Below are 21580 nucleotides of genomic sequence, written 5' to 3' on the forward strand. Positions count from 1 at the left end.
ACTATGGAAAATAGTGTGGAAACTTCTCAAAAAATTAAAAATGAACTACTTTATGATCCAGGAATCACACTGCTGGGTAATTTACCCAAGGAAAACAAAATCACTAATTCACAAAAAAATTTATATATCCCTATGTTTATTGCAGCATTATTTATAGTAGCCAAGATAAGGAAGCAAATCAAGTGTCCATTGACTGATGAGTGGATAAAGAAGGTAAAGATAAAGAAGATATTGAGATAAAGAAGATATTAAAAAAATTATATATAGTATATATATACACACATACATACATGCAGTGGAATATTATTCAGCCATAAAAAAGAATGTAGATGGACCTAAAGGGAAAAATGCTAAGTGAAATAAGGCAGACAGAAACATAAATACTATATGATTTCGCTCATATGTGGAATTTGAAAAACAAAACAAATGAATAAGAGATAAAATAGACAAATACAGAGAACAAACTGGTGGATGCCAGGAGGCAGGTAAGGTGGGTGGGAAATAGATGAAGGGGATGGAGAGTGTACTTATACTGATGAACACGGAGTAATATTTAGGATTGTTGAATTCAAAAAAAATTCAACAGTAAAGATAGACCCAAATACATAGCATGTAAGAATCTTTGCAGGCACTTGGGATCTTAAATATAGATGGTCTTTGAGATATGGTGTGCCACCCTTGTTAAATTCAGAGAATTACATGAGTCCCAGATTTGATAACAAAATCCAGAAAACTATTTAGGGTAAAACAGATTTGTCTCAATTTATAAAGGTAATGAGTTTTTTTAGGTTAGGCTTTTAGTCCTATTTTTTTTTCTTTATAGTGATGGTAGTACAGGAGTAAAATGATGATTTAAAATTTGTGTTTATTTTGGCTACATATCACTGAAATAGTGATACTTTAAGGATTATTAAATTTGACAGTAGTTAGAATAAAATATCTAATGTGTTTGATGTAATTTATAAACCCATTTCATGATATATTCAAAATACTGAAGGGGAAGAATCTACAGCCAAGAATACTCTATCCATCAAGACTATCATTCAAGGGCGCCTGGGTGGCTCAGGGGGTTAAGCCTCTGCCTTCGGCTCAGGTCATGATCTCAGGGTCCTGGGATCGAGTCCTGCATCGGGCTCTCTGCTCATCAGGGAGCCTGCTTCCTCCTCTCTTGCTCTGTCTGCCTCTCTGCCTCCTTGTGATCTCTGTCAAATAAATAAATAAAATTTTAAAAGAAAAAGATTATCATTCAAGATACCATTTTACCTTTAAGTGGGAAGAGTTTCCCAGACAAAAGTGAAGATTCATGACCCCCCCTAAACCAGCCCTGCAAGAAATATTAAAAGGTACTCTTAAGTGCAAAAGAGAGACCAAAAGTGACAAAGACAAGAAAGGATCGGAGAAAATCTCCAGAAATGACAAAATATGTATTCAAAACAAAGATTTAAATTTATGGGGGGAATTCTTAGTAATCAAGGTAATGAGGACTGCATAAATCCTAATTCACTCAACATAATTTCCAAAAATAATCCATACAGAAAAGCATGAAGAACAAATACAATTGTATGAAACCTACAACCTTGGCACAACTAGAAAGCAAATGATGTCCAAATTTGTTTTAACTTTTGGGAAATATTACCATCTTACAGTGTGCTATTTTTTCTTTAACTTCTGCAGGTCTTTCACATGAGCAAGCATACTTAAGGAAAAACAATGTGGAAGGGAGAAGAGACTTTGTGACTATCTAAAGTTGATTTGAAATCATTACTAAAAAAGGGAAGTCTATCCTAATAAGTACAAAAATTCTGAAAAATACTACTTGTAGGTGAAACAGACCAGCGGTAAAGGACTTAAAATTTATGTGATATTTAAGGAAGTGGTCTTGGGAGGGTAACTGTTTTGGGGGAGAGGAGGGCTTTTATAAAGGAAGACAGAGGTAATCGTTTGGAAAATGTTTTTTGAATGGAAAAGAAGGGAAGAGATACAGAAATCCTTCAAGATAAATTAAAAAAAAAAAAAAGTACAAAAAGATATTGAATGATACAGAACTCCTCTCCCTCCTGCTGATCCCTTAAAAAAAAGCTTCCATTAAAGAGACCATACTGAATGATCCATCCTCCCACTGCCAGTTCTTTCCATTGCAATTCATTGAGGCCAGTAATTTTCACCTATGCAAACTTCTATAAAGAAGAAAACAAAAAGATGATTTATAGCTGTTCAGGTGATGAAGTTGTTGTCCCCAAACAATGGAAAAGTGGAAAAAAACCTGTAAAATGGTAACTCCAAGCTGAAACCATTCTCCATAAATAAGTGTTTAGAAATGTGATAGATGAAAAAAATCATTATTCAGAATTTGGAAATACTAAGAATAGAGTTGGATTTTTTTCAAAGGTATAGATGAAACAAAGTGATTAAACTGCAGAAAGAAAAATCAAAAGATAACATATCAAAACAAAGATTAAATTACACAGTGACCACAGAAGACTAGATTCAAGTGAAATCTTAAAAAGATTTCTGAAGGAAAGCAGGAGATAACTAAGTGAATGGAAATGAGATAAGATTGTTCAGGGGGTTATGGAGAAGGTGTTTGAAAAGGGAGGTAGATTGGAGAGGTCCAGCTTACATATAATTCCTTGGAGCATCTCACTGTGCCTGCAAGTTCAGAGAATATTGGGAACATGTCAGATGGACACAGAAGATAGCATAGTGGATCTCTCATTGGTAAAATCAAAAACAATTTAAACATCAAAAGAAAAAAGGTATTGATTATAATGCATTGAATAAGGTAGCCTATAAGTTGATATGGACATGAATGAGTAAATGCATACATGGAGGAAAAGCAAACTGTCTTATAAAATGCAATTAGTAGTAAATGTAGATATAATGTATTATGAAATTAGAAAATCCCTATTTGACAACCACCATAGTAATTTTTAGGCAAGAATCATGAATGGATTAATGGATCAGTTAAAGTTTGATAAGTAGGATATTTACATAGAAATTTTAACAAGGTACTTACTAATTACAAGGGGGAAAATAGTAACTGTATAAGGGAAAAATCTTGACAGACTCTATCTTAACCAAGTTAACATTACCATTTGGGACAAATAGATGTCATGTGGATTTTCATGAGAGAGATTGTGGACAGAACATCACTTCTAAGTTGCTCCTGCCAAAAACGTAGTCTAAAGGTAATCAGAAAGAAACATTAGACAAAGTCAAATTGAGAGATATATGACAATATAAATATAGCCTGTATTCTGCACAAGTACGAAGGTCCTGAAAGACAAAGACTGAGGAAATGGTTCAGATTAAAGAGGTTGCAGTTTTCAGAAAGCAACAGCTAATTCTGGATTGGATCCTGCACTAGCAGGGGGAAAAAGGAAATTAGGAATAATTGAGAAATTTGAATAAGGTTTGTAGATTATAGTGCTATATCCTTGTTTTCTGATTTTGATAATTGTGTTTTTCTTTGTTTTTAAGAAAATATTTAGGGGCAAAGGGACCGTATAACCTCTACTTTAGTTTGTCCAAAGGATTCAGGAAAAAAAAGTGTGTGTGTAAGTGTGTGTGTGTGTGTGTGTGTGTGTGTGTGTTTTATTTAGGGAAGGCAGTCATGGTAAAATGTTAACAGTTGGGGAGTTTGGTTGAAGATAAATGAAAAATGTGGAATATAAAGTTAATTTTATGTTACTAATTTCATATAAGTTGCTAGCAGTAAACCAGTGTTTTAGACTAAATGCTATAGATAAAATGAAAAAATACTTTATTTATGAAAGTTGAAAGTGAAATATTAATATTTCTAGTTTTCAGTGTTATGTCTTTGGTGTCATCATTGAAATATAAGTGTGTTCTTGTACACATTTTTCTAATTACTGGGAAAGCTCTTTTAGACCTGTAGTAAGTTGGAGGAATAGAGAGGAAATTGTTATAAATTGAGTCCCTTCCTCTATGAACTCCTTCCTTCACCTTGAACTCCTTCTTATTGTTAACTTAGAAGAAATATTTTTGAATAAGTATTTTTGGAAAGGATAATAGGGACTGGCATACTCTTTTTACTGATAGTGAACTATAGTTTGTTGTTGTTATTTTACTGATAGTGAACTATAGTTTTTTCTTTTGTTTTAAGCTTTTCTTTATTTGAGAGAGAGAGAGAACACGAGCAGGGGGAGGGGCAAAGGGAGAAGCAGACTCCTGGCTGAGCAGGGAGCCTGATGTGGGGCTCGATCCCAGGATCCTGGGATCAAGACCTAAGCCAAAGGCAGATTGAGACACACAGGCACCCCTATAGTTTTTATTTTAACAAATTTTCTCTAATCATGCTTAATGGATATTGTGAAGCAGCATTACTTGTCTCAATTTTCATGCTTTTTCATAGCTCACTTAATTTGCAAGCCTTAATTTAGAGTAAGAATTATTCTTGGAATAAATACTTTGTTGATTGTCATTTTCTTTCTCTTCTTCAGTATTAGAAGTATGGAAAAATATTTCTGACTAAACCTTTGCTAAACTCAGAATTTTAGTACAGCAGGTACATCTAGGTGCATCTCAAAACATAACTGATTTCAAGTTCAGTGTTTTAATAAGGGTATTCTTATATTCATTATATTCTTAAAGTGGTATGATACAATGCCAGGATTCTAAGAAACAGTGTCACAATCAGTAATGAAAGCTTAAAACTGTTTAATGACAAATATTATGTAAACAAAGTTGATATATAAGTGGGAAATTTGGGAAAGTATTTGTAAAACATAGTTAATATAGCTAAGGAGCTTTTACTTAGATAAGTAAAAAAAAAAATCACAAAGTATGAAATGGCCAAAAGATGGGCAATATAGAGAAAGCAAATCCCAAATGACAACAAATATAAGAAAAATATATCTAACAATTACTAGTTAGGAAATGCATATTAAAGAAATGAGATTTTTATTTTACATCTATCATACTAACAAAACAGTTGTAACATTTATATGAAAAAATAATGAAAGAGTCCATTAGTATACCATTTGACATAGAGGCATATCCACAAGGTGTGGTTGAATGACTAAAATAAAGAGTATTGATAGAGTCCTTATTTTATCAAATGCTGACAAAATCCCTTATTATGTATACATGTATATATGAATATGGTTATATGATCTTGCATAAAAATGTGGAATGAAAAATACTAAGTCAAAAACACTGGTTAAGGGGTTTATATTGGTTCAGGGGGAAGTAGGGAGGCAAGTGTAAAACACTATTTCCATATATATATGCACTTATATAAAATATATATTTGTGTATTTATATTGTAAGGATTTTTTTTAAAGATTAATTAATAATAGATGTATTTTCACAAGGTGAGGAAAGGAACCATTAGGCACATGTAGTGTTAAGAGTGTTCCACAAGGAGGGAAAATAGAAAAGTTCCCAGGGAGGAAAGTAGCTGGTGGTTAAGGAAGACACACACACATGCACATAAGCACACACACAGACACATGAATGAGGCTTACTGGATGTAAAGGAGAGTGATGGGAAATAACTTCAGAGAGATAGTTTGAAGCCAGATAATTTATTTTGTTTACTTAATGAGTTTGGATATTACTTCCAGTGCAGAAAAAAAAGCTCTAAACTTCTACTTAAATAATTTGATGTATGTTTTAAAAATATCACTTGTTTATCCAAAGGATACGGGCATAGTCATTTGAAGGGCACATGCACCTCAGTGAGGTTAGAAAGGACCTGAGAATAGACTGTAACAAAGGGGTGAGGTAAGTGGACTGCAGGACTGGATGCAGGTTAAAGAATTTCTGGAGAGAGGATACAAAGCGGGAGAGCTAGATAGGAGGCAAAGTGGAATACATGAAATTGAGATTTTGGAGGTGATGTTGATGAAGTTCTAGAACCTAGGTGAGGTTCGGTGGGCTGAGGTCCGGAGCCGATGACCAAGAAAGAATTCTTGAGACATCTTTGGTGCAGAATGGTGGTTTATTAAAACACGGGGACAGGACCCGTGGTCAGGAAGAGCTGCTGCCCCGGGTTGTGGGGATGGCAGGTTATATACCCTGCGGTTGGGGGAAGGTGAGGGGGAGGAAGGTTTCAATGGAGTTTTCATATGCTAAAGAGGGCCTATAAGGTGCCAGGATGTCCCAGGCCTACCTGAGGCCTTGCCCTGGCGACTTGATCAATGTTGTCTTTAGACCAGCCATTAACATTAAGATAGTTGGGAGACTTTTTGGTGGGGTGTCACAATCCTGCTATCAGTCGTCTTTGTTAGTGAGATTTAGGACATTTGTAAGCCAAGGGAGACTCCTGTCTAGCAGGATTGTGAGCTCTGCAAGTTAACTATTTGCTTATTGTTCATGGCAGTCAGGGCTGCCTGAAGGATGCTACACATATCCTGAGGAGGAGCAGATGGAGAGGGGGGGTGCAAGATGCCAGCTTTTGCTTTGTCTTCAGCCACCCTCGTGCTACCTCATCAATGTGATTATTGGTGATGGCAGAGTTAAAGGTGTGACAGTAGGAGTGGGTGTTTAACATGCGGTGGATGTGGATCATTTGGAGGTTGGGGGATGTTTTTGCAACGATTTTTTTTTTTAAACTGGGATACTGAAGTCACCAGTTATAAGAGTAGGGCTGGAAAGGGAAGTACCAGGTGAAAGATATCAGTACATGAGGGGGTCACATGGTGCCCTTCACGAGGACAGTTATTGAGTGGTTTAAGTTTCATGGTGTGAGCTTCAAAGTACCTGGGGCTTTGGAAGGGGAAGGAAGGAAAAATAACTTGTAAGATAGAATACAGAGCAAAAAGGACTTACTTATCTTTCCCGCTCTTGAGCATAGTAGATGTAATATTTAAAATAGACCAACAAATAGTGGTCTCTGTTTGAGAGGAGTTCAGGTGACAGGTTTCAGTTGGAAACTGGAAGAATATTCAAAGAAAAATTTGAGGACATTGGGGAATTTGTTGACCCTAGACTGTGAATTTTACACTGGATGGTAAGGGCCCAGTGGTCAACTGTGTCCTCTTGTTTTTTGCGTTCTGCAGCAGACTGGCAGCCAGGGATAAAGGAAAACTTCCTCAGGAGAGTGCTTTCTGAGGAATTAGAAGTTAAACGTGGAACTATAGTCTTGCGGCAGATGAGGGAGTAAGAGGCTCATGTGGAACGTGAGGCTATGAACCTTTTTCAGCTGTGGAATCTGACTCAGGATTAAAAGAGGCCTCATCTTTACGTAGCCTGTAGTCAAGTACTGCTAATGCTTTTACTAAAAATATACCTTTTTTTCTTTGATCGTCTAGGTTACTTTTACAAAGAGAAAGTTTGGATTAATGAAGAAAGCCTATGAACTTAGTGTGCTCTGTGACTGTGAAATAGCACTCATCATTTTCAACAGCTCTAACAAACTGTTTCAGTATGCCAGCACTGACATGGACAAAGTTCTTCTCAAGTATACAGAGTATAATGAACCTCATGAAAGCAGAACCAACTCGGATATTGTTGAGGTAACACATATATCTAGTAATGCCTGAATTGCAGACATGATTATTTCTTCCCTTTAGTAACTTTTAACTGTCAGATTGCTTCACATCCACATTTCAAATCCGTTATATATATATATAAAATACATAAAAATATTTTAAAACATATATTTTATATTATGTATATATATATAATTTAATTTTTCTCCAAATCATTTCTTGGGATGATCTGATTATTGTATAATAATGTATATATATTTTTTATCCAAATCATTTGTTACAAGGATCTGATTATTGCTCTGTCATGACCCACTTAGGCTATAAACATATCCTGTTTATTGAGACAAAATTAGGCTATTGTACTGTGTAGAGCAATATAATACAGCATTTTATCTATGATTATTTTGTATGCATTTTAAAGTTAATATTATAAGACGCTATATCACTTGGGATAGTATGAAGTTACAGTTTTAATATGCCTTAATCATTTCGTTGCATCAGTGACTACCCACAATTTTAAACACTAATGAAATGGAAGAAAATGACAAAAATAATACTTCTATTTTGTGAATATTATTTTAGTTGTGGGGTGGGGAGAGATTCTTCACTTTTTTTTCCCTCCTTATCTGTTGTCCTTCAGTATTTCTAATAATTCTGCCAACCGTATTAAAGTGAAAATAAAAGGAATTTTTTGGAATTATTTCCATCTTACTCAGAAATAGGTTTTAAAGCAAAACCTTCAAAAAGGAGAATCTGTATGCCTTCCCCTATAATTCATTCTGCTGTAAAATATTTTTATAAAAGATAATTTTCCATTTATATTTCTAATGACATTTTAAATTAGCTTAATACTTTTGTCTTTTTTGTTTACATTTAGAGATTCTGTTTTCATTTTTATTCAGAAAAGGAAATTTTTCCCCCCACTACTTCAAAAGTTACATACTTTGGCTTTAGTTTTATATTAGAAAACTATTTCAGTAAATTAGGGATTTCCTTGTGAAAATACTAAAACCGTGTGAAACGATGCGGAATTAACCACAAAGGAAGAAATGAAAAACCTAATGTAGATTTTATTTGAGTAATTAAAATTAAGATAAAGATTCTTTAACTATTTTAGTGTACAGGAAGCTAATTTACCTGCCTCCACTGATGAAATGCATTTTAAATTTCCTATATACTCTATTACTCTACTGCAACCATTCCTTTTTGGACAGTAATTGATTTAGTTTGTTACTGCGGGGGGAAAAAAAATCTGCTACTTATAGTTAAAAAAAACCTCTGTTACTTTTTATCAGTTAACCAGTTGTTTGCAGTGAGAAGTAAAAGCATCTTCTATTACAGCTACAACTCATCTCTGTTGCTTGTTCCCCACAGTTTTATTTAAATGGCTCTTTGCTATGAACATCCCCTGAAATGTGTATGAAGTGTTCGATTTTGCTTTTGTTGTTCACTTCAGTTAAACAACATGGTTATGTCGTAGCCAAACCCCTTAATGCAGTTGTGATTGTATCAATTTTAAGTTACTTTATATTAGCATTTATGGTATATCTTAATCACTTATGTGCGGTATAAATTAGACCCTTTCCCTATTAAACCATAATTCACTTTGAATTATGATTTTGTAAATTATGAGATCATTATTCAGGTAATCTTTTATCAGAGACTTCATAACTGGAACCCTTGAAATGGAGACTATCCCTGGTGCGTTTAATTTAAAATGACATCTTATTTTAAAAATCTTTGTATCTTATCAAACGCTCCACTGCCTAAGTCAAAGAAATAGAGTTGACTTTAATAATGCCAACAAATAGATAATTCAAGCTAGTTTCATTGTAGAAGGCAACCACCTCCTTAACCCTAACTACTCTGCTCTTTCATTGCAGCAGTTGTTGTTCTTGGCCCCTGGAAGTTGAGGGTACTTCGCACAGCCTAAAGTTTACTTCCTTAGAGAATATGAAGAATATAGTTTGATTTAATCCTCACAGAATTTTCAAACTACCTCAGTCTTCATCTCTGTTGTGGTCAGCAATCAAAGTGTAAGAGAGTAAATCCCAAACATGTTTTAGCAGTCTCCTATATTACAGTTTACTTTAGTGTGAAGGGAAACTTCGCAGGTCAATTATCAATTGGGAGTTGAATGTTTTCTTTTTAAGTGAATTTCTTAGATACAAGTGAACATGAATATTATGTGGAGTTCTGAATTATATAAATACAGTGGGTAGAAGACATATTGGCTTATAAGGGATAAATTTGTTGGTAGGATAAATTATAAGGCTGAATTTACTTTGTATGTTAAGCTGACTGAATTAACCTTCCTTATAAAACAATGGTGTTTATCCTAGATAGATACTCTTTCTTCCACATATAAAAGTAACGGAACTGCAGCCTCACTAGTGGTGTGCATGTGTCTGAGTTCCTTTTATCAGTGGTGGTAATGGCTTATACTAATGGAGCTATGAAGATTATTGTGAACCAAACTAAGATTATAGGATAAGAGTAATGACAGATACATATAGAACTTCCTATGGGTCAGGCATTTCCAAGTGCTTTACAAATATCTCATTTAAAGATACTTTTAGAATACCATTGTAAGTATTTTTTTCATATAGTGTTTCATATAGTTTCCTTTCAAACAGTTGTAGTCATTGGAAGCACATTTTTGTCCATTTAACAGAAATATTCGAGGGGTTCCTGTGTGCCATGGAGTCTGCAGAGTGATGTTATTTAGTGATTTCTGACTCAGGCGCCAAGACTATTTCTACACATAGTTTTGTAAACCAGTGAGATACACTTGTACCAACTGAAGATTTTATATCTGTGAACGTCTAACAAATTGGTGTAATGTTCTGGGTGGCTGAAAAGCCATCTCCTGTGACTGAGTTCATCAGCTACAGTAAATGGAAGCATAAGTGACTCACTTTAGAGTGTTTCCTAATGCAATATTACTCTTTAAGATCAGTAGGATTTTACTTTCTCCCATATTGCTAAAAAGCTATACCTGCAAGGATGTACGTGTATTAGGCCTATGGAACTAGATCTAGTATGTTTTTTGGGAACACAGTGAAAAAAATATATTAAAAGTAGTTGGTATTTAAATATTATGATGATAAACAGATATAAAGAAAGATATGGTTCTCACATTTTATCTATCTTTTGATTTTAACCTTAAATTTAAGAAACCCATATACAGAATGGTGTTCTATCTTTGCTGTCCCTTGTTTCACATTACTTATATTTTGAAACTAGTTTCTTAAATTTTTAACAATTATAATTGATAAAAAATAATTTCTCTATGGCTTTTAAAAAAAAATCAACAGCATTTGCATATTTTAAATTGCATTTAGATATTTTAAAGTCTGTAGTGTCTTGTAGGATGTAAATACCCCCTACATTCAGAAAGCTTAAATAAATGAAAATGGAAACTTACACATTAGTAAATTAGAGAGTGTCATTAAGATAAACTTTATAAGAGACTTCATAACTGGATTTCTTTATAATGGAGAGTATTGCTGCTGTGTTAATGGCATCTTATTTGAAAATGCTTATACACTGCTTTATAGGAGCTTATTCCTTTAAAAAATGAGTTTTACTATATTTACTATATTTCATTAGGAGACATTCTGTAAAGAATGTCATCAGAAATATACATTGTACCTCTCCATGTTATTAAGCATTGATAACAAAAATATGTGACTTTTTGTTTGGTAATTTAGTTGAAATGTACAAAGGCAATGTTATAATCCTCCATCTTTTTCTTTTCAATAAATTAAGATTTAAAAGCTTGTGAACTGTAGTATGCAATTTGATAAGAACATTGGATTTGTCTTAGAGTATTAGAGAAACTAGCAATGAAAATCAGTTGGTTACCATTATTCATACACGTGTGTGTACATTGTGTTTACACTAAACAAAAGCCTAGGACCAATAAAACAGTTCTGCATCAAAATAAAAATTATGCTAAAGCCATGAAGTGAGGATTTTAGCAGCTGGTGGTAAATGCCTGAGAATACTTTTGTATCTACTTTTCTCTTTCTTTCGCTTTGCAGGAATATTTGAAATATGATATATTCCAGTGTATAAATATTTTAAAAATAGTTATGACTTGGTGATATTGGAGAATATTCAGCAAATAGCTTATGTGGTGATTCTTATCACTGTGCTGTTATTTAAGAATGTAAGAGACCAGGGCCATTTACCTCTTTAGTTAGTATCTTGTAAACTGTTCCCAGATAGAGGTATCTTCCTCATGACAGGAATACTGTAGTAGTTAAAAGAAAAATTTCTCTTGTACTATCTTATTTGATCTTCATATCCAAGGTATGCTTTTTCAGAAGTGGGGATTGAGACTCCATTTGCCCAGAGTCATGTAGCAATTTAACAGCAGAAATGGGATTAGAATCTGGCATTGACATTATTGCCTCCCTTTGCTCCCCAGTTTATTGAATCCATTGGAGCTTTGGAACATTTCGCCATAAATGGATGAAGGTTTTTATATATAAGTCAGTGATGTATACATAACATGTAGCAAACATGAATGAGTTTTCCTCAAAAATAACAGAAAATGAGTGGGGATAACTGTAGTAAGAATAGTAGATAACTTTTATCTAGTTGCTAATTTAGCCTGGTACCTTCCGGGGCTTTTACTTATTTCATCTGATTGAACCCTCTTACTGTCCTTATTTCACAGATGAGGAATTTGAGACACAGTGATAAAATAGGATGACAATAATTCGGATTCTAAAGAAAGAGAAAATCTGCTTTTTCAGAGTCTTACTCATTCCTCCGACTTTCAGATCACAAAGGAATTTAGAAATTACCAATATCTTAAAAAAGAGGAAGATAGGGAATCAATATAAGGTGCATCTACTAATTACTAAATAAAAACAGCTGGTAGTGAAAGTTGACCATGGCAGGGATACATTATTTGAAAATCCGTGGCTCTCAGAGTATAGTACCTTGACCAGCAGGAGCAGCGTCATAAGAGAACTGTTAGAGATCTAAGGCTACTGAAGCAGAAACTCTGAGGGGAGGTCTGAGCAATATTGTATGAACTCGAATTAACTTGTCCTAAGTGGTGTGAGCCCAAAAGCTTCAAGGTAACATGCAGTCCCTGGGCAGTGGTTATCCAGCTTCTTAAACATTTTTATTCCCAAGAATATCCTCTGAAATCATTTTAAGCAATGAGCAAGAACAAAGTGTAACTTGTAAGACCTTCTAAGGAAGCAATCCAAAATAGCATGCCAATTTCGGTGTGAATTACAAACTAGGGGACACGTTTCCAGTGGGTTACCTTCTAACGGGTTACCTTTCAATTCACTTCTGCATGGTTATAAGTGCTTCTTTGAATGTATATAGAGGGTCTGGTGCGGATGTCTGGGCCATGGATTACAGTTCCTCAGTTGAACAAAACAGAAAGATAAAAATGATTTTTGTCTCCTGAGATCATCTAGTACTGACCTTATAGAATCAGAAGCATCATTATACTTCGGTTTTCTGACAGTATTACAATGTTCTCAGAGAATCTTTCTGAGCCAATCAGTTTTTTTTTTTTTTCTCCCCATGTTAACAGATGAGGAATGGAACAGACAGGGAGTTTTTAAGAGGCTTGCCTAATGTTTTACAGGGCTGCAGTGGAGCGGCAGGGAAAGGGGAAAAATAATGAGACAACTGAAGACAAGACAAAGCTTCCCTCCACCTCCAGCCCCCTGCCCTGCTCTTTTATTCCTAACAGAGCCTGACGCAGCAGGATGGTGATTCACAGGGTGAGGCACGAAATCCTCATGGCCCTCCTCCTCTTCTCACTTGTCCTGCACCATCACCTCACGCAGCAGTCACCGTAGCTCTCGCAATTTCAGTTTGACTCTTTTTATTTTTACTATGTATTTGAATATTATTATTTATCATACAATTATTGGTTCTCACGTATGTGCTTTTTAAGGAACTGTGCATCTCTGCTTGTGATTTTTATTTTCTTGAGGTCAGATTTTTCTCCCATCGAAGATTGATGTTGCTGATATATGAACAGGAGTCTATGTGGGAAAGGGATAAGGGATCACTTTATAATACAGCTTACATTTCTCTACTGCATTTCTTGTGTTCATCGATGAATACCTATGTATCCTTTTCATGTCTCTTTGGGTCACAGACTGAGTGTTTTAGTAGTTACCATCAGTAAGTTGTTCTTTTTCCTCTGAAGTTCTTTGCTACATTAGCCACATTTTTGACCAGTGAGAAAAAGGGTACAGAGGATTGGGGGAGTGGTCAGAGCAAACTTCCTCTCGAGGTAACACCATCATCTTAGTTCTTTAAAGGACAGGGTTGGAGAGCGAAAAGGGTAGAAGAACGGTGTTCTAGCTCAAAGGGGCAGCTTATGTGGAAATTGGGAAATGAAACCTAGCACAGTTATTTTATGGAGTTAAAGTCAGCCAAGCATAGCTGTGGTAGTATAGTGTGAAGAGTGGAAATAGCCAAGACCTGGAAAGGAAACCAGATCCCAGGGAGGTGTATAAGGCCCTTGACTTTCTCCTGAAGGCTTGGGTAGCTATTGAAAGAGCTGTGTCTAGGTTTTATGGACTCTCTTCACTTCCCAAGCAGTACCTTGTGTTCAAATCACACTGTAATTTTTTTTTGTTTGTTTGTTTTTGAAAGGGGTTGAAAAGGGAGGAGGAAAAGGGTAAAAATGTTGACTATAATGCATTATTTTTACATTTTTAATTTATTGTACTGATACTTACCATACCATGTGCAAGGCATTGTGCCAGACACTGGGAATAAGTGGCCATATTTTTGCCGTTTTCCTAAAAGCTATTTTATTATCTTTCTACAGAAGTTCTTTTGTTAGATACATTTCAGTATAGATTCAAGACACTTAGAATCTCAAGGTTTTGATGTTTCCCATCAAAGAGTAATCATTCAGCATATAAATACTATCTTACTATTAGAGTTATAAGGTTATTTAGTGCAAAAGATGCAGGGTACTTACCATGTTTAAGGATGTTCTGTGTATGCCTATAGAGTGAGAGATAGATAGAGTGTAAGTGATATTTCTCTTATAAAGTTGTAGCAAGTGCAGACATGCAGTTTTTTAAAAAAAAAAATGGCCATTGAAACACGTAGCTCCTTGTTAAAATTAAGGAGACAACTTGTATAGTTTTTATATTTATTCTGATGTTATTTTTGTAGCTCAGCTTTGAGAGAAGCTCTAGAGATCTAGAGTCTAAAGAAAGGTATCTTTTTTTTTTTTTAAGATTTTATTTGTTTATTAGAGAGAGAGAGAGAAAATGTGTGCATAAGCAGGGGGAGCAGCAAAGGGAGAGGGAGAGAAGCAGGCTTCCCGCTGAGTAGGGAGCCTGATGCAGGGCTTGATCCCAGGACCCCGGGATCATGACCTAAGCCAAAAGCAGACACAACCAACTGAGCTGACCAGGCACCCCAAGAGGTATCTTATCATAGATTAGTCATAATCCTACTTTTTAAATTTATAATTACACATTCAGTGCTTGACCTATAAATCCTTCCAAATGGTAGTATGAACTTCTTTTGTTTTGGAAAAGTAAGTATACCTTATAATTTTGTAGATTTTGTTTGGTGTGTTGATTTGTGAATCAAATCAGTTTTGGATATGTGCTTTGATACTTGTGTGTCCTAGGGATATTCTGTGAAGAATCTTATTGTATGTGTAGGCGCACTGATACGTGATTTTATTTCTTACTCAAAGAATAGTTCCTGAAATTTTGATTTTAATTGATGGGCAGTAAAAGATCAGAAGTACGCTTTTAAGATTGTTTTTTAAATGTTAATGATTCTTGCAACTTGTTATGTAAACTACAAGTCTGAGTCTTAGAGAATAAACTAAAGCTTGAATTCATATTGGAATTTACCTCTTGTAATTTGACAGGGAATATTGTTCTGTGCTGCTTTGTTTTTAAAGAAATTTTCATTCCATATAACTGCTTTGTTATTTTGTGGTAATTTCTGGGCTTGAGTTGTTATTTCCAAAGTCTCTTGAAAATCTCAAAAAGTTTATGTTCTGCAAAAAACCCTTAGAAATAGTTAACTAGTATTTGTAAAGGAATTTTTAAAAAATCAGTTTGCTTTTTTATGCTACCAGTGGTCTTACAGGATTGTTCCATTGTATGATATAATTAAAATATTTTTAGTGCTATTTTCCATATGTGTTATAGTTGGATTAAGTTTTTAAAAATTGTTCTGTTACTTTGGGGTATAAAAAAATCTATCAGTTATGTTCTGTACGACAACAGAAAGGAAGGGTTTTAGATGAAGATTTAGGCATTTTGTGAAAGGTGGTAATAATTCTCAAATTCTGTTATTTGAGACTTCACTGATTATGATCCAAAGTAAATTTCTATATTTAGTATTTATAATTAGCATTTCTTTGCTATACTGATCTGCTATTTATTGAATATTTATGATACCTGTTTAATAGGAACAGAAAGTAGAATTAAAGTTCTAAATCCTGGGGCGCCTGGGTGGCTCAGTGGGTTAAAGCCTCTGCCTTCAGCTTGGATCATGAGCCTAGAGCCCTGGGACTGAGCCCCACATCGGGCTCTCTGCTCAGTGGGGAGCCTGCTTCCTCCTCTCTCTCTGCCTGCCTCTCTGCCTACTTGTGATCTCTCTCTATCAAATAAATAAATAAATCTTTAAAAAAAAGTTCTAAATCTTGTGGGTATTAAGTATCAATTAAAATAATATATGCATAAGCATTTTTTTAAAAAGATTTTTTATTTTTAAGAAATCTCTACATGCAGCATGGGGTTCATACTCACAAGCCCAAGATCAAGAGTTGTATGCTCTACCGACTAACTCAGCCAGGCACCCCGTGAAAGCATTTTGAAAACTCTTTTGTATTAGGTTGTTTCTGATTACAAGCAACAAAGACCTGACTGAAACTCACCTTTAAAATAAGGGTACTTGTTGGGGTGCCTGGGTGGCTCAGTGGGTTAAAGCCTCTGCCTTTGGCTCAGGTCATGATTCCAGGGTCCTAGGATTGAGCCCCACATCGGGCTCTGTGCTCAGCAGGGAGCCTGCTTTCTCCTTTCTCTGCCTGCCTCTCTGCCTGCTCGTGTCTGTCAAATAAATAAATTTATTAGCAAAGTCTTTGCTAAAGAACATCAATATTCTTCCCACTGGATTCCCAAAATCTTTTAAAATCTTTTAAAAATCTTTTTAGAAAATTAAAAAATAAATAAAATAGGGGTACTTGTTACATCACATAACAAAAAATGCAGCAGTGTGGTAGAGATTAAGCTCTGCTCTGTTGAAGTAGGCTCCAGGTTTCTGCCTTCTCTAGGCATCAGCTTCTCTCAGGCATCCTTATGCTGGCTGGTGCATATTGACAGTAGCAGCTCCTGATCTTACCTCTGCACATGGCATCATCTATAGCAGCATTACCCAATACAACTTCTTGTGGTGATGGAAATGTTCTCTATTTGTGCTGTCCAGTAGTGGTAGCCATTAGTCATATGTAGCTGTTGAGCACTTGAAATAGAAATAGTGCAATTGAGGAACTGTATTTTTAACTTTAATTGAGTAACCACATGTGGCTAATGGCTACCATATTGTTAAGCACCAATATAAAGCATCAGAGATCTGTTGTGTCCTAGAGTTTTCACCAAATGTTCTGAAATTAACTCTATTATGCTGGCTTGGATAACATCCTTCCATACTCCTCCCTGCAGTACACTAATCATGGTAGCGAGGAGAAAATGGAAAGTGCTGATTGGCTTATTCTTGCTAGATACTCCACCTCTGAGAGGTACTATGAAGCTACATTGATCCGGAAAGTTTCTATTTGCATAGGTGGGGATAGACCTGTAGCTCAGTGGAACAGGGCACAGAGCTCAGAAACAGACCCATACATTCATGGTCAGTGGACGTTTGACAAAAATGCTAAGGCTAATCAATGAGAAAAGGAAAGTCTTTTCAATAAATGGTGCTAGAAAAGCTGGATATACATAAAGAAAAAATAAACCTTAATATTACTACACATCATACACATGTCTGTGGAGTAAAGAGTTTGTATGGGTGAATAATAAAGGTGAGGAACAGACAGATTGGGTGTAGTTGATACAGTGCCTTGAATATCAGGCTGTGGTGTTTGACCTTTGTCTTACAGGCATTGGGCAGCCTTTAGAGGTGTTTAAAAGTTTAGGTAGTCAAATAATTGTTACAAGAATACTAATCTGGCAGCATTTTAAAGGAGGTTTATAGCTTTTAAAAATAGACTACAGATCTCATCTTTTAATTATGATAGTCGTTAGTAATGTTGAGATTTTATGAAGAAGAATGCTGTTCCACTTAGTTTGAATGAGGAATGGTGATTAAAATGGTGGTTTAGACTGTGTCCTAAAGATTATGGAATATTGGGGCGCCTGGGTGGCTCAGTGGGTTAAGCTGCTGCCTTCGGCTCAGGTCATGATCTCAGGGTCCTGGGATCGAGTCCCGCATCGGGCTCTCTGCTCAGCAGGGGCCTGCTTCCTTCCCTTCCCCTCTCTCTGCCTGCCTCTCTGCCTACTGTGATCTCTCTCTGTCAAATAAATAAATAAAATCTTTAAAAAAAAAAAAAAAAGATTATGGAATATTGACAAGTCATGCTTTTTCTTAATTGATCTATAAAAAAATTGAAGAGAGCATCATTTGTAGAAAAGGAAATGTTTAGAATTTACCCATAATGTGAATGTGATCAAGTATAAGTATAAATAAGCTTTGTAATGTGATCTCCCTTAATGTAACAATTTAAAGTATTTTTATTTAAAATCATTATTTATTATGAAAAAGTGACCAAAATTACTGTAAAAGGGAGTTTATTATGAGAAGGTTTGGAAAACCCTGATCTAGTTCTGTACTTCATTTAAATGATAAGAAAGCAGGAGTCCAAACAAAGCAAAGGACTGGTCCAAGATCTTACGAGTTTGCAGTGACAAAACCAAGACTTAAATAATGTTTTCTTGAAGACCCTGCGTCTATCTCAGAAAGTCTTTGCTAAAGAACATCAATATTCTTCCCACTGGATTCCCAAAAATCAGCACACAGCTTAATAATAACCTGTAAGGTTGAACTAAATGCAGTGTTGCTTCCTTCAGTTAATTTATACTCTTAAAACTTTATCAGGGACGCCTGGGTGGCTCAGTTGGTTGGGTGTCCAACTTGATTTTAAGTCAGGTCACGGTCTCAGGGTGACAGGATCAAGCCCCATGTTAGGCCCTGCACAGTGTGGAATCTTGCTTGAGATTCTCTGCTCCCCTGCCCCATACACACACTGTCTCTCTGTCTCAAATAAATCTTTAAATTAAAAAACAAAAAACAAACATCAGATGTTACCCAAAAGTGTTAAGGACAAAAAGCATGAAGTATGTTTAAATGGAAATAAAGTTCAAGAATGAAAGAATGTGATTCTCTTCACACTATAATACTGGAAATACTGCCTTTATTGCTGTATTGCCCCCATCTTCCACATTGACTCCCATGATATAGTATTTCCAACCTTTCGAAAAGTAAACAGACTTAAAAAGAAAAACATACAAGTGCTTCTGCTATAATGCATTCCTGAAAAATCTCATAAACTCCAAAACCTGTGCAACGTTGTGTTTTGATCAACACAAACTAAAAAATAATTAGTAATTGAAAAGAGAATTTGAACTGCTCAGTGAGACAGCTTAGTATGTAGTTAGTGGCTACCACAGTAGGTGTTATAAATGCACAGAATTAATTGAGTAGAAGTGCTGGCAACATTTAATTAGAATGGAGATAGTGGGTCTTAGGACAGTGCAGATGGCTGTGTAGCAATGAGCAATGGAAGGTGGGGGGGTGCCATTAAAGTGAGCATGGGAAATATTACAACCTCATCAAGGCTGGGAATAGTCCTCTGAAGCCCTCGTTTTCAATTTCTTTCTTTCTTTTTTTTTTCTTTTCTTTTTTTAAAATGCTCCGGCTCTCAGGAGGCCTTTCTCCTTTCCTGCTAAAGGTTGCCACTTTCCTGGCTCCCCTTTCCTAGGAAAAATCCCCAGTGAACCAGAGTGACTTCTTTATACTGACACCATTCTCTATTTGTCAGTTTCATGGCACCTAATTTACATTCCAAAACACATTATAGTAGAACAGACTGTATTGTTTAATCATAGAAAGAGTTTTGCTTTTTTTTAAAAGCACATTTATCAGCTAATATTCATCTGAATAAGCGGCTGCTGTGTAAAAGAAGATTATTCTGGGGGCACCTGGGTGGCTCAGTGGGTTAAGCCGCTGCCTTCGGCTCAGGTCATGATCTCAGGGTCCTGGGATCGAGTCCCACATCGGGCTCTCTGCTCAGCAGGGAGCCTGCTTCCCTCTCTCTCTCTCTGCCTGCCGCTCTGCCTACTTGTGATCTTTCTTTGTCAAATAAATAAATAAAATCTTTAACAAAAAAAAAAAAAAGAAGAAGATTATTCTGGGTGTGGGGGGGAATTATATTATTACTGGTTTCTTTTAAGGTACAAAAAATAGCTGTTTTCATAGATTCTATTGGCTTTTGTTTCATATAGTTCTGTTCAGTGCTAATCTTATACCTGGGTATAAGACTCAATAGGTGTGAATTCCAGTGTGATTATTCGTAATTGGTAAAGATTTCTAGTGTTTTCTGCAACCTGCATAAAGTGCTTTCACACTACCTGATATCTTTATTAAATCATTGCCCCCCAAATCCTTCACTGTCATGTGAAATTGAATGATTGAATGTTCAGCAAGGCAACGTAGTTTAGCTAGTGGCTACCACAATGTAGACATATTTGAGATTGACTTTTTCTTTTTATTGAGATATAATTTTCAGACCATAAACTTCACCATTTAAAATTATAGTTTTTAATGTATTCAAAAGTTTGTGCAACTGTGCACGCTAATTCCAGAACATTTTCATCAACTGTTCACAGTCATTTCCCAGCTCCCCTTACCTCCTCATCCTGGCAAACACTAACCTTTTTTGTGTGTCTGTGAATTTGCCTATTCTGGATATTTCATATAAATGTTCTGTCTTGTGTCTAGCTTCTTCCATTTAGCATAATACTTCCAAGGTTCATTTATATTGTAGTATGTATCAATATATCATTCCATGGTTAAATGATATTCCATTGTATGGATAAACCATATTTTGTTTATCCAGTCATTCATTGATGGACATTGGGTTATTTCTACTTTTTGATTGCTACAAAAATGTGGCTCTGAATTTGTGTACAAGTTTGTGTACGGACATGTTTTCATTTTTCTTAGGTATCTACCTAAGAGTGGCATTGTCCAGTTTGTATGATAGCTCTGTGTTGAACTTTTTGAGGAACTTGACAGTGGAATTCTGTGGAAAATGTGGGACTCCTTTCCACATTTCAAGGAAAAGCAGAAACATCATCAAAAAACTTTGTGGATGTCATTAGAAAATATTTGGTTAATTTTTTCCTAAAACATTGATTTTTATTTATTTTTTTTTATTTCTGTAATGTTGGATCAGGTTATCTGGACCAACCCTTCAGCTGAAGACAACTAAAAATACTAGATAAATTGTACAAAAACTTCCTTATAGTATCAAAGAGCTGTTAAGGAACATGCCAGACCAAAATCTAAGAAAAGGTAAGATCCTAAGAGGTAAAGAAGTATTTAAAATTCTGGCTACCCTGAGTCATTTGCCCACCAGGATAAAACAGTTGAAAACTGAGCTTCAGATTTTGTTGGATCCAGAGGCAAAGAACAACTCATTACATCTAGGTTTCCAAGTCTAATAGATCGCCTCCCATATCAAACTGGGACCTCAGGAAGAGGAAAAAGTCCACAGTCTTTTCTCACTTGAAAAAATTGCAAGGGGAGATCTGTTGTCCTGAACAGATGGGGGAACGAAGAGAATAAGAAAAGTAAGAAAGAGAACCTGTCTCTGAAGGTTGTAAAACAAGTACCAGCATTGTGTGGAACCACTCATTGTCCAAAATCATTTAACACAGGAAGCCCGGGAAAACTTTTGCCTCAGGTATCTGGAAGAAGCAAATTGATATACTTTTTGAAGAAAGGCACTTTATTCAAAGCATCAAAAATCTCTTTCAAAACCATAGAGCATACCTCATACAAAGATGACTGACCATAAAAGAAAATAAG

The 21580-nt window shown here is 35.4% G+C and overlaps 1 protein-coding gene across 14 annotated transcripts in view; it reads left to right on the forward strand.

The window, feature by feature from the left end:
* Positions 1 to 21580, forward strand: part of MEF2A (myocyte enhancer factor 2A) — a 156851-nt gene that overhangs the window by 88568 nt on the left and 46703 nt on the right. For 12 of the 14 annotated variants that reach the window (XM_032342182.1, XM_032342189.1, XM_032342190.1 and 9 more), the window contains one exon: positions 7277 to 7480. In XM_032342182.1, coding sequence (XP_032198073.1) covers positions 7277 to 7480 — 204 coding nt within the window. Of the gene's footprint in view, positions 1 to 7276; positions 7481 to 13119; positions 13219 to 21580 lie in introns of those variants that run through there. The other 2 variants (XM_032342191.1, XM_032342192.1) reach the window with 2 other exon arrangements.

The sequence above is a fragment of the Mustela erminea genome, chromosome 5, assembly GCF_009829155.1.
Source record: "Mustela erminea isolate mMusErm1 chromosome 5, mMusErm1.Pri, whole genome shotgun sequence".
NCBI classification, from domain to species: domain Eukaryota; kingdom Metazoa; phylum Chordata; class Mammalia; order Carnivora; family Mustelidae; genus Mustela; species Mustela erminea.